This window comes from Borostomias antarcticus, assembly GCF_949987555.1.
Source record: "Borostomias antarcticus genome assembly, chromosome: 21".
NCBI lineage: Eukaryota > Metazoa > Chordata > Actinopteri > Stomiiformes > Stomiidae > Borostomias > Borostomias antarcticus.
The window spans coordinates 5,461,490-5,474,081 of NC_140254.1; the positions used below are offsets into that span (position 1 = coordinate 5,461,490).

The following is a 12,592-nucleotide window of genomic DNA, read 5'->3' on the forward strand; positions in this document are numbered from 1 at the left end:
CAAGATGAAACAACTCAGTCTTGCTGCTGAATGCTTTCGTTTTTGTTTTTTTTGTTGCTGTAGTCGCACTCGTCTCCCCAAAGATACGCCATAACTATCTGGGATATGCTGCAGGACAGGTTTGTAAGGGTTTGCACCAGGCGTTAGGTTTGCACCTGTTTATGTCAAAGGAAGTATGTTGCTATTGAGGAAGGTAGGCCAGAAAGGTGGGACGAAGGTTATGTGAATTACATATTACCATAAAGAGTTACAGTAGGTTTCAAATGTAAAATAAAACACAGGTGTAAACCTATTTTACCTGGTGGAAATTTCTTGTAAAGTCTGTCCATGTGCGTATTTGAAATAACTATTAAATGGTTTTCATTGGAACAAACTGTGTTACTGCTCTCTGCTCATCTGCATCGGAGTGTAGAATTAAAGGTCCCCTGTTATGAAAAACTCACTTTTTCAGTGCTTGTACATTTGCGTCTCTGATGGGCCTACTAACACACAAACTGAAATGAGACAAACCAGTCAGTTTTTTGTGGGCTGCCAAATTCTGAAAACGTGATTCGACAAGCCGTTCAGATTTGCCTCCAGCTCTGACATCAGAACAGGACACATTAGTATGCCCCCCCTGCCCTCCATCTGAAAAAAAAGTAGAAGAAACCTGAACTAACCAATCAGAAACATCCTGTTACGCTTTGTTTGAACTTCTGGAGGCATGGACAGTTGAGGTGGGGAGCAGCAGCGCATTAACAACTGTCCAGAACAGGACTGAAACAGGGATGTTGGGAACGCTAGAATGCTTCATCTGCGTGGTGTTTTCAACAAAAGTATTCAAAGACGTTTTGGGGACCCCAGAGACCTATATTAACTTGCTGAAAAGGGGCATAATAGGGGACCTGTATTATTGAAGGACAAATTGGCCATGTCCCTCCAAGAAATATTATGTAGTGTCATCTAAACTACCCCATCAGGAAATAATGTATAATATACATATTAATATAAATATACAGTATGTATTAATATAAATAGGCCTACAGACATAATCCTATACTTGACACATCTTAGAAAGGCTTACCAATGCATGGCATTAGATCACAAAGTGTTGGCCTTGCAGGAGGCCATGCAGGAGTAGTCTATTCTTGATTGTGCCTTTTTTACATTTTTAAATTCAAGTTTGTGGCTTTTCATGACATGTAGACTGTCAACCATAGGAGAAGCACCGTACTGGTGACCTCATCGTCATACACTGGAGTCTTACCGCTGTCAATCACGACACCTCCTCCGCCATTCGCCCAGCTGTACAGCGTGGTGATGTCATCACACACGCTGCATGACCACTTCCTCCCAGACTTATTTATCAGTGATTGGCTGACGTGTCGCGCCGGCAGGTGAATCTAACGACTTTTTAATTGGCTCCCCTGCTGTCCTGATGCCTTCCTTCCTCCCTCCTACCTTGTAATTAACAAATGACTTTTATAGAGGTAATAAATGGAATAGAAAAAAGCCAATTTTGTAAGAATGATTCATAAAAAAGAAAAAAAGAATAAACTCATATTTGATGATATTTGTGTGTGCCTTTTGTGCCTCTGCTCATAAAAACATGGGTATTTTGTGAAATATCATGTATTTATTGTATACATATTATCCTAACTGGCATAGTGGTGGTACGTTTGAATAATACCATCCTAGCCTGCATGCATCAAACACAAATGACAGGTGAGGCAGAATTCCTTTTTCAATAGTTTTATTTTTCCAAAAGCAGTTGGCCATGCGAACAGACAAATCAAAGTCCTGGTCTCCCACTTCTCCAGCATGAGAACATCATATGTGTTATGTGTGCCCTAGCTAGCATCCTGACCCAGTCCTTCACCAGAATGACGCAGCTGAAGAGGAAGTGATTGTGCTCTACCAGGGCCATTGATCTGTGCTTTGTGAGAGTCTCTGCTTTCAGCTCTGACCTCCAACACGTCCCCCAGGACCATAGCCTCCTAACACAGCGTGCCTCTGACCCCAGACAGCCTCTCAATTATTCAGCCTTAGTATCCAAGACCCATATTCTCATATTCATATCAGAGACCTGATCCTCCCTCTCTTTATCTCTGTTCCATTTCAATGTTTGGTTCTTGTCTCCTGACTGTGTGCTTTTAAAAGCCTGGGGCCACACCGAAAAGCCCCACAGACAAGGTTCAGCGCTTGATCAATCTGTGTCCTCGAAAGCGGAGTACAGATAGGACAGAAACAGAGTTGGCCTGAAATCGCAGTAGGATTTATGGAATTTAACAAGGCATTGTGACAAGAACCAAGGTTCAGTGAGTGTTGTACATCAATGCTTTTATATCGAAACATCCGGGAATAAAAAGCAAGCGGCGAAATACTACAACATTTTATAAACTGATTTCTGGTTTTCATACAGTACACTGTACTTTAGGATTTTATTTGTTTATAATGTTTAGGAAACATATAAAAACCCTTGAGCATTTCAAAACCCTCCAAGAGTGAATTCAGTATCTGAATAGGATATTATATATAAGGATTAAATAATATAATATAAATGTGTGTCTGATATAAAGTGTGTCTACACACAAACTTGTACCTAGAATAAATCATATACAATGCTTTTGATTTGCAGTGAAAGTCCTCAGCACGTTAAGTATCAGTCCACTAAACCAAGAGTCCACTGCTCTTTCCCAGCTGTGGGGGAAGGGGGTATTGCGAAATCCCGCATTTCTAAAGTGCAGCCTCAGCCACTAAGGGACCCTGTGTCACATCTCCAGTTAATAACCATGTCTTCCAGTCTGGCTAGTGTGTGCGTGCATGCGTGCGTGCGTGCGTGCGTGTATGTGTGTGTGCGTGTGTGTGTGTGCGTGTGTGTGTGTGTGTGTGTGCGTGTGTGTGTGTGTGTCCCATTCAGTTCAGCTCCTGACAGCCAGCATGGAGTTGATCTCCCAGATGAGGTTCCGGAGCTGGTCCATTATCTGTTTCAACTGCTGGTTCTTCTGTTTGAGTTTCTACAAGAAAGGAACAAGAACTCACATCAGAACTGAACAAACAAGCCACACACACACATTCTCACACACACATTCTCTCACACACACACACACACACACACACACACACACACACACACACACACACACACACACACACACACACAATATGCTGTCTGATCAGATGCCTCATCCGAAACGCAGCGGTGTTCAAACAAGCCACAGAGGCAAACAGGTATTTAACAGATACCAAGTGGCTGAGCAGACGCCTGTTAATTCAAGTAGCTGAGGTGAAACACATCACTAGCTGGTCCTAATGGGTGTTTTCCCTCCCTGCCCTAGAGGCCCCTGACCTTGTCAGTCAGACAAGTCAATCTCTGAGCTGTCTGTTTAATCCCGGAGCCAACTCATCTGGCGTGTGACTGAGAGAACAGGCCAGCTCAGTCGATCACTGACAGATTACCTGTGAATACACCTCAGGACAAATACACCTCAGGACAAATACACCTCAGGACAAATACACCTCAGGACAAATACACCTCAGGACAAGCCGAGTCGTCAGCTTGCGGTTCTGCCTCAAGGGCCCTGGACGCCTGGGTTTGTACGCATAAACAAATGGTTGACGTCAGTTGGGGTCAAGTGTCAGGCGGGGCGGACAGGAGAAACGTGCAAATCTGACCTCCAGGCTCAACAGGTGTAGGTTTTCGAGATGTACCTCCCATTGGACAATTGCGATCGGTTTAAAGATCTACGCCGTGAGCCGATCTTGGAATGAGAACCGGACGAGCGGTTCTCCAGCGCTGGGAGAGCAGAAACAGAGGAAGAACATGAGAGAGAGAGCGTGAAAGAGGTAGAGAGCGAGAGCATGCGAGAGAGGTGGAGAGTGAGAAAGCATGAAAGAGGGGAAGAGAGAGAGAGAGAGGGGGGGAGGGAGCCATGGTTCAGTCAGGAGCTACTGTATCTGCAGTGCAGGGAAATCTATTAAGATTAAATCCATTTTACTCTGTCAGTAACACTCCTTAAACCGTGACCAATTACCAGTGGTTTTGCCGGCGCAGATAACACCTTCAGCAATCGATTTCACACACGCCCTCTTAATACAAACTATTTAGCTGATTGTCCTTGAAGATATTCTAGAGAGAACCACTTGGAACTGTACCTGTGTGTCTCCAGGGACTCTCTCCCTTTCTTTCTTCTCTACCACTCTTTCTCCCTCCCTCCCTCCCTACCCCTCTCTCCCCGAAGGACTTTCATTTGGACTCGGCAACGGGAGGTAGCGTAGTCTACAGGATGTACCTAATCAAACTGACTAGTGACTCTTAAAATACCAGTGTTGTTCGTCTCCATGCGATGGTTCCAGCACCGGACTGACTTCATGGAGACTCAGTTGCACACACACATGCTCAGTCTGTACCACGTGCCGGGGAGAGATGGGAGCAGATAGTGGAATGTCTCAGGCCCTGGGCTCTCACCTGTCAGGCTGCTGATAGAAAGTGAAAAGCTCCGAGGGCCCTGACTGGTCGCCCGGATCAGAGAGCGAGGGAGAGAGGAGGAGAGAGAGAGATGGAAGGAGAGAGAGCTGCCTTGCTGAGCTGCTTTCTGACAGCTGGACCTAAGCTCCAGGCTCTGACTCTCTCTCTCTCACACACACACACACACACACACACACACACACACACACACACACACACACACACACACACACACACACAGCACACCACAATAATATCTCCCCCTCAGCTCCCCCCCCCCCCCTTCCCTCACTCTCTCCCCGTCTCTTCAGGGATCCTGAGGATGCACCCTCTCATTTCCTGGCCTGCCATTCAACACCGGGCCCCAAAAATATAAAATAAATGTTTTGATCCCCCCCCCCCCCCGTCTCTGACACGCTCTGTCACCGTGTCGACAACGCCGAGCTGGCCGGTCAAAAAAATCATAAACACTGCGTTGTGTCTGAGCAGAGAGGGGCCTCCCGCAGACAGAAGAAGAAGAAGAAGAAGAAGAAGAAACATGATGGCGTGCGTGTGTGTATGTGTGTGTGTTTGTCCTTGTGTGAACACCTGTGCATGGTTTCTGTGTACTGTACACATTTTGTGCTACTATTATTTGCCTCCTCTCAAAAGCCAGCTGCAGTTTGGGAAGAGGGAGGGTGTGCGTCTCTTCTATGTGTATCTGTTCTGTTTGTGTGTGTCTGTTCTCTGTGTGTGTGTGTGTGTGTCTCTGTGTTCTGTGTGTGTGTTCTGTGTGTGTGTGTGTGCGTGTGCGTGTGCGTGTGTGTGTGTGTGAAGTTCAGGTTAGGAAAGATGCCAAACCACAGGGGGTGTGAGTCTGCTCTGATCTCGAATGCCTTCATGGCACCTGGGCAGAGGATGGGGGGTCTGGGCAGAGGATGGGGGGTCTGGGCAGAGGATGGGGGGTCTGGGCAGAGGATGGGGGGTCTGGGCAGAGGATGGGGGGTCTGGGCAGAGGATGGGGGGTCTGGGCAGAGGATGGGGGGTCTGGGCAGAGGATGGGGGGTCTGGGCAGAGGATGGGGGGTCTGGGCAGAGGATGGGGGGTCTGGGCAGAGGATGGGGGGTCTGGGCAGAGGATGGGAGGTCTGGGCAGAGGATGGGGGGTCTGGGCAGAGGATGGGGGGTCTGGGCAGAGGATGGGGGGTCTGGGCAGAGGATGGGGGGTCTGGGCAGAGGATGGGGGGTCTGGGCAGAGGATGGGGGGTCTGGGCAGAGGATGGGGGGTCTGGGCAGAGGATGGGGGGTCTGGGCAGAGGATGGGGGGTCTGGGCAGAGGATGGGGGGTCTGGGCAGAGGATGGGGGGTCTGGGCAGAGGATGGAGCACAGAGCTCCAGGGCGCCGGGCTAACCCTACCCCTCCACTGCCCTACCAGCCCCTCTATAGTACTATAGTACAGGGCCCAGAGAGAGGGAGAGAGAGAGAGGGGGAGAGAGGGAGGGAGAGAGAGAGAGGAAGGAGTGTGGGAACCATTACGCATTTATGGCCCCAGCTTTCATCCTGACAGGTTCCATCATCGCCTCTCTTTCTTACGCAAACTTAAAAGAGCCCAGATCTCCCGAGTCAAGTCTGAGTGGTAAAGAGGCCCAGATGACAAAGGTTAGATTTACAGGAGGCCAATTTGAAAGGAACAGTTTCAACATAAGCGCAGCCTTTCTCTCTCTCTCTCTCTCTCTCTCTGATTCTCTCCCCTCCCTCTCCTTGGCAAAGATCAAAAGTAGCTATGCTCGATAACGACGGCTGCTTCTGATCAAATCTTCCTCTGTTTAAAATCTTTCAAAGTCTTTCAACCCTGCCGAAGATCTGCTCTCACTAGGTATCCTCCACTCATCAACATTGTCCCATTTTCACAACTAATTTTAGCTTCTTCACTCCCGTTATCACATACCTCATCTATGTCCCAGATGGCAGCTAGTCTCCTCAGTAGGATTTCTAAGGATATCTGATTCTGAACAACAGAAATGTTCACAAGTTAATTGATTCCGCTGCAATCTGCCCATTAAAGCATATTGTAATTGCCGTTGTTTGATTCATCACGACTTTAAAAGCTGATCTCGTAATGGCATCATCGCATCGGTGGATAAAAGAGAGATCTACAGTGTATCCATTTTATCTCCGACAGAAAGAACACGGCCTGGCGCCCCGCCCCTGACGCGCTGCGCCCCGGTGAGCGGGCGGCCTCCCCCCTCTAATGGCTGGTCTTCACCAGATAACGGGAGAGGCGTGGGGTCTGGAAAAGTTGCGGGCGAATGGAGAAGAATGAGCGGCGCCGAGAGACGCCTTCAGTCAGGATTCCGCCGCGCTAATCCGCCCCCGCCGCCCGCCGCTCACAGCGCCGCTTTCATTCGCCGGGATCTGCCTGAGAATTACAAGTGTAAGTGTCTGCGAGTGAGGGAAGGCGATTAGGGAGAAGTTGAGGGGGGGGGGGGGAGAGGGGGGGAGAGGGGAGGGGAGAGGAGAAGGGAGGAGAGGAGAGGAGAGAAGATAGTGAGGGGAGGGGCGAGATATGGAGAGGGGTGGGGAGGAGGAGGAAGGAGGGGAGGAGGAGAAGGGAGGGGAGGGGAAGAGGAGGAGGGAGGGGTGGAGAGGAGGAGGAGGGAGGGGTGGGGAGGAGGAGGAGGGAGGGGTGGGGAGGAGGAGGGGAGGAGGAGAAGGGAGGGGAGGGGAAGAGGAGGAGGGAGGGGTGGAGAGGAGGAGGAGGGAGGGGAGGGGAGGAGGAGGAGGGAGGGGTGGGGAGGAGGGGAAGAGAATGCAGGGGAGGACGAGTGCCTCCTCTGTCATCCATCACTGCCTGGCTGTCGCTGGGTGAGTCGAGGATGAGTCAGTAGTGAGCCCTTCGCCGCAGAGAGAGAACGCTTCTGTCCGTCATGGATGCCCAGAATCAGGGCGTCACAGCTGAGGGGTCTTGTCCATCATCCATATGCGCGCACACACACACACACACACACACACAATACACTACTCGAGATTAAGTAGACTACAGTGCAGTGGATAGTATAATGCTTCAGTAGTACCTGGTAGTCTACAGTGTATGTTATTAGGCAGTATCTTGCTTCAGTAGTACCTGGCAGACTATAGCAGTATAGGTTATTAAATAGTACACTGTCTACAGTACCTGCAGTGTGGACTATCCACTACACTGTAGTCTGCATACACTGTAGACTAGAGGCAATATATTGGCAATATACTGTAATACTATTACTGCCTCAGTAGTACCTGGTAGATTAAAGCAGTTTACAGCTATGCTATTCGAAAGTATATTTCCTCAGTAATACCTGGTAGACTACAGTGTATTATTAGACAGTATATTGCCTCAGAAGTATAGTACCTTACAGTACCTGAAGAGGAAGCTTGTCCAGGCTTCCTCCTCAGCCGGCTCAGAGAGAGAGAGAGAGAGAGCTGAGAGGGGCAGCAGCGTTCTGACCTGCCTGCAAGGCTCTCTGAGGCTAAGTGGGGTTTCTCGTTGACAGCAGGCCTCGGGGGAATCCTGGCAAAGCAGCCATAATATGCCTGACACCACTTTAATAGGCTTAATTGGCTTTATAAACTTTGTGGGTGGGGGGGGGGGGGTTCTCTTCAACAGCAGGAGTGTCAAGGGCTTGGCATGGACCTCCCCCGAGGGTCCAGGCCCAAGTTTTGGGGGGGGGGGGGGGGGTAAAGCCTTCTAGTCCTGGGTGGCAGAAATACAATAGCCATGTTGTCATCCCTGCATAGACCGGCGCTTTCAATATGTCCGCCACGCTGAGCAGGAGAGCTTGCAGTGTCAGCCGACTGTCGCAGAACAGCTCTCATTGATTCTGCGCTTTAGAAGTAGCGGTGCAGGAGGCGGTCCTGTGTGTGTGTGTGTGTGTGTGTGTGTGTGTGTGTGTGTGTGTGTGTGTGTGACTGTGTGCGCTCTGTTTTCAAATCTCCCTCTCTTTCCGTCTCTCTCTCTCTCCCATGCACTTGGCTTCCTGACTGGTAGTGGTGTTGATTGGGCTTCCCTGCGTGATTTACTTCCCAGTGATTACAGGCGCGGGACGGAGAGGCGGAGCAGAGCCTCTCCTCTCGAAAACCCCGCGGCTCGTCATGACGACCGGAGAGAGGCGAGGACCACTTTGTCCAACCTGGGCACTAAAATCTCTTTGGCATCATCGCTGGGGAAACACTCGGCACCCCGACTACGCTCCGGGGAAACACTCGGCACCCCGACTACGCTCTGGGGAAACACTCAGCACCCCGACTACGCTCTGGGGAAACACTCAGCACCCCGACTACGCTCCGGGGAAACACTCGGCACCCCGACTACGCTCTGGGGAAACACTCAGCACCCCGACTACGCTCTGGGGAAACACTCAGCACCCCGACTACGCTCTGGGGAAACACTCGGCACCCCGACTACGCTCTGGGGAAACACTCAGCACCCCGACTACGCTCTGGGGAAACACTCGGCACCCCGACTACGCTCTGGGGAAACACTCAGCACCCCGACTACGCTCCGGGGAAACACTCAGCACCCCGACTACGCTCTGGGGAAACACTCAGCACCCCGACTACGCTCTGGGGAAACACTCAGCACCCCGACTACGCTCTGGGGAAACACTCAGCACCCCGACTACGCTCTGCATTGAGACTGCACCCTGCGGGTTTCTTGCCTTCAAACAGACACGGGGTAAAACAAGTATTCTGAAGTAAAAGAGGTGAATTAGGGCGTTGAGGCAGTGAGTGCTGAGGACTGGGGGGCGAGCAGCAGGGGAAGTGATAAGCAGAAGTAAATTAGCAGCACATGAAGAAACCTGCAGTCACCTCATGGGGTTTGAGGGGATTAACATGTAGGAGCAGGAGAGAGTTGGAGGGAGGGAGAGAGAGAGAGAAAGAGAGAGGGGGGGAGAGGAGGTGGATGAAACACTTCCAAATTTAAATGCTAAAAAATGTAGGGAACAAATCCTGCGTTGGTCTGATATAAAGTAGCCTATGTAAATGTCAAGAGGATTTCACGATAGTAGTCTATCTTGGCTTGATGCTAATAGAGTGCATTTTATGTTTGCACCATAGCGGTCTAAAGTGAAAGAGAGTGAATGAATAATAGCTAGTAGTAATACTATGTGGGGTAAGCTGGCAAGGAAACTAAATTTAGGATCTAGGATCTACAGTGTGTAGCAGGTAGGGCATAGTGTGTATCGTGTAAGGCATAGTGGGTAGTGGGTAGGGGATAGTGCGTAGGGGGTAGTGTGTAGGGCATAGTGTGTAGTGTGTAGGGCATAGTGTGTAGCGTGTAGGGTATAGTGTGTAGGGCATAGTCATTAGGTCGTCCTCAGACGAGCTTGACAGCGAAGTCTCCAATCATCTCGGCCGTCCATACATCCAGCTAGTTCCACACAACTCTCCACTCCTGCGTCCCTCCTCAGTACATCCACGTATGTTGGTGTGGGACGTCCTCTTAATTGGTGCCCGTGTGTTGGTTCCCAGAGCACCAGCTTGCTGGCTGGGAGTTCATGATGTCTGTGGCAGTGGCCAGCAAGTTTCATCCTCCACTCCATCCTCCTTTCATCCTCCTCCAGTTTCATGCCACTTTCTCACTCAGCTTTGGTAGCCCCCCATACAGATGCTTGTTGGTAACATATAGTGTGTAGCTTATAGTGTGTAGTGTAGGGTATAGCCTAGGGTGTTTGAGACAGCGAGGACCTAGTTTGTGAGGGCAGACGAGTCTGTGTTCCTTTCATCTCCCCCCTCAGCTGTCAGAGCCTGACAGCACCCGGCCCAGCCCTTCTCTCACACCCAGCGCTGGGGACTGGGAGGTAGGCGGATGAAAGGAGGACTGTAATCCACTTTAAAGTCTCAACCAGGTTAGAGATGTTATTTATGCTCCAGTGATTCCAAGGGGAGAGAGAGATGGAGAGAGCGAGCAGGAGAGAGAGAGAGAGAGAGAGAGAGAGGGAGAGAGAGAGACAGAGCCGGCTTTGGGGTTGGGAAGAGTCGGGAAGAGTCACTTTTGTTTTGTTGGCGCAGCACATTCCATTTAGAGACCTAATTTGCTCTGCACACACAGACGGCTGTTTGGGAGGAGCAAAGCCGTGAGTTCACACTGGTGCCATTCCCGAACAAGTAATGGCATCCGGCGATTGCATCATCGCCTGAGAATAGACACAGTCCTCTGTTCACACCGAGAGCAAAAGAAGTAGCCTCCTTTGTAAAGGAGTCCCACAAGACAAGGGGAGAGGGAAACGCCAATTAGCTACTCTGCTTTTAAAACACTTGCAAAATATAATCAAGAGTTTACTTGACACTAAGTACTACAAACTGGCGAAGAATGCTCTCTATTACGAAAAGGTCCTCCCGACTCCACAGCGAGAGCGTTGCTCCTCCCCTCTTGACCTTCTGTCCACCAATTAAAAAGCCCCTGGCCAACAGAGAGGGCTAATGGAGCTACATACGAGGCTGCTGATATAGCATGGAGGTCTGGGCGCCGGCCGCGAACAGCCTGCTAATGCTGGAGACGGAACAACAAAGGGGGAGAGAGAGAGGGAGTGGGGGAGAGAGAGAGGGAGTGGGGGAGAGATGGAGAGTTTGAGGGAGAGAGAGGGGGGGGGGGGTAATGCGAGCGAGAACAAGACAGAGAGAGAAAGAGAAAGAGAGAGATGGAGAAAGAGAAAAAGAGAGACAGACAGAGAAAGAATAAAGTGTGCATGAATAAAATCCCTCTCCCTGAGTCTCATTACGGTTCATGGTAGTGGTTGACCATTTATATGCCATTTTATTTATTTGATACTTTTTTTTTTTTACATTCAAAATAAGTGCACTGCAGAGAGAGTGCCTGTACAGTCTTGTGCAGCCACTGGAATTAATTTGACACCCTGGCCGGCCAGACGGCTGTTCAGTCAGACAGTGCCGGTCTGGAGAGGAAGTGGGGAGGAGAGGATCCTGTCTGAAATTACCAACAGGCTTTGCTCTTAATTCACACTTTCTCATTTAAATAAAGAGGACACATGCGGTAATTAACATGGTTAAAAAAAAAAAGCCACTGAATGCATGTGTGTGAGAGGGAGAGAGAGAGAGCGAGGATCTGTGTAGAATTAATAACAGGCCAGATCTCTCCAAGGCCTCCTTAATGGGCTGTGACAGGAATTTATTCACACTTAGGCTGCTATTAAATCAAACGGCGGCTGAGTGGTGATGGCGGCAGGCAGCAGAGGGGCACCAGGGACAGGCCGGGGTGACGGGGGTCTCCCCTATCAGACAGGGTGAGAGGGAGGCAGGGAGGGGAGGGAGGGATGGAGACAGGGAGAGAGGGAGGGAGGAGAGGGACGGAGGAGAGGGAGGGATGGAGACAGGGAGGGAGGGAGGGAGGGATGGAGACAGGGAGGGAGGGAGGAAGGGAGGGAGGGAGGAGAGGGACAGAGGAGAGGGAGGGATGGAGACAGGGAGGGAGGGACTACAGTGACATCCCGTGGGAGGCTGGTACTCGGTTATGTCTAAGGATAGAACGACAGAACGGAAAGATGGGGAATAAAAGATGGAGGACTAGGAATGAAAGATGGAGGACTAGGAATAAAATATGGAGGACTAGGAATGAAAGATGGAGGACTAGGAATAAAATATGGAGGACTAGGAATGAAAGATGGAGGACTAGGAATAAAATATGGAGGACTAGGAATGAAAGATGGAGGACTAGGAATAAAATATGGAGGACTAGGAATGAAAGATGGAGGACTAGGGCTGCGTACCGAATCGTATACTTTTACTTCTTCCTACCAGTACCTACTACAGCTGCCCTTAGAAAGTATGTACTTTGCAAGCAGTAGGTATCCAATTGGGACATACTACCTTGTCATAACATTGCGCCTTGAAATTTGCCCACATCCGTCGCTGTCCATAACGTGACATTCGTCTACAGCTGTGACTCACACATGTGACGCACATTTCCGCTGCGCACAGGATTGTGGGTCAGAATAGATAGAAAAGCCTGCTGGCTTGCATACTGCAAAATACGACCGGATGTAGTAGGACATCCTGGTATTTTTGCCATACTGCATGTGGCATACTTTGTATTGGGAATTACTACATCCTGTTTTGGCATACTATATAGTAGGGTAGTATGCGATTCGGAACGCAGCCTAGGAATAAAAT

The 12,592-nt window shown here is 49.9% G+C and overlaps 2 protein-coding genes across 2 annotated transcripts in view; one reads left to right on the forward strand and one right to left on the reverse strand.

Annotated features, from left to right (window-relative positions):
• ext1b (exostosin glycosyltransferase 1b) overlaps positions 1-1,427 on the forward strand; it is an 81,598-nt gene extending 80,171 nt beyond the window's left edge. The window contains exon 11 of the mRNA XM_084454802.1: positions 1-1,427. This exon is cut by the window's left edge and continues 3,391 nt beyond it. The gene's annotated coding sequence lies outside the window, so the exon portion shown is untranslated.
• A 331-nt stretch (positions 1,428-1,758) lies between these two features.
• Positions 1,759-12,592, reverse strand: part of med30 (mediator complex subunit 30) — a 28,857-nt gene continuing 18,023 nt past the window's right edge. Inside the window, exon 5 of the mRNA XM_084455457.1 lies at positions 1,759-2,996. Within this exon, the coding sequence (XP_084311583.1) occupies positions 2,901-2,996 (96 nt within the window). The 3' untranslated portion in view covers positions 1,759-2,900. The remainder of the gene's footprint in view (positions 2,997-12,592) is intronic.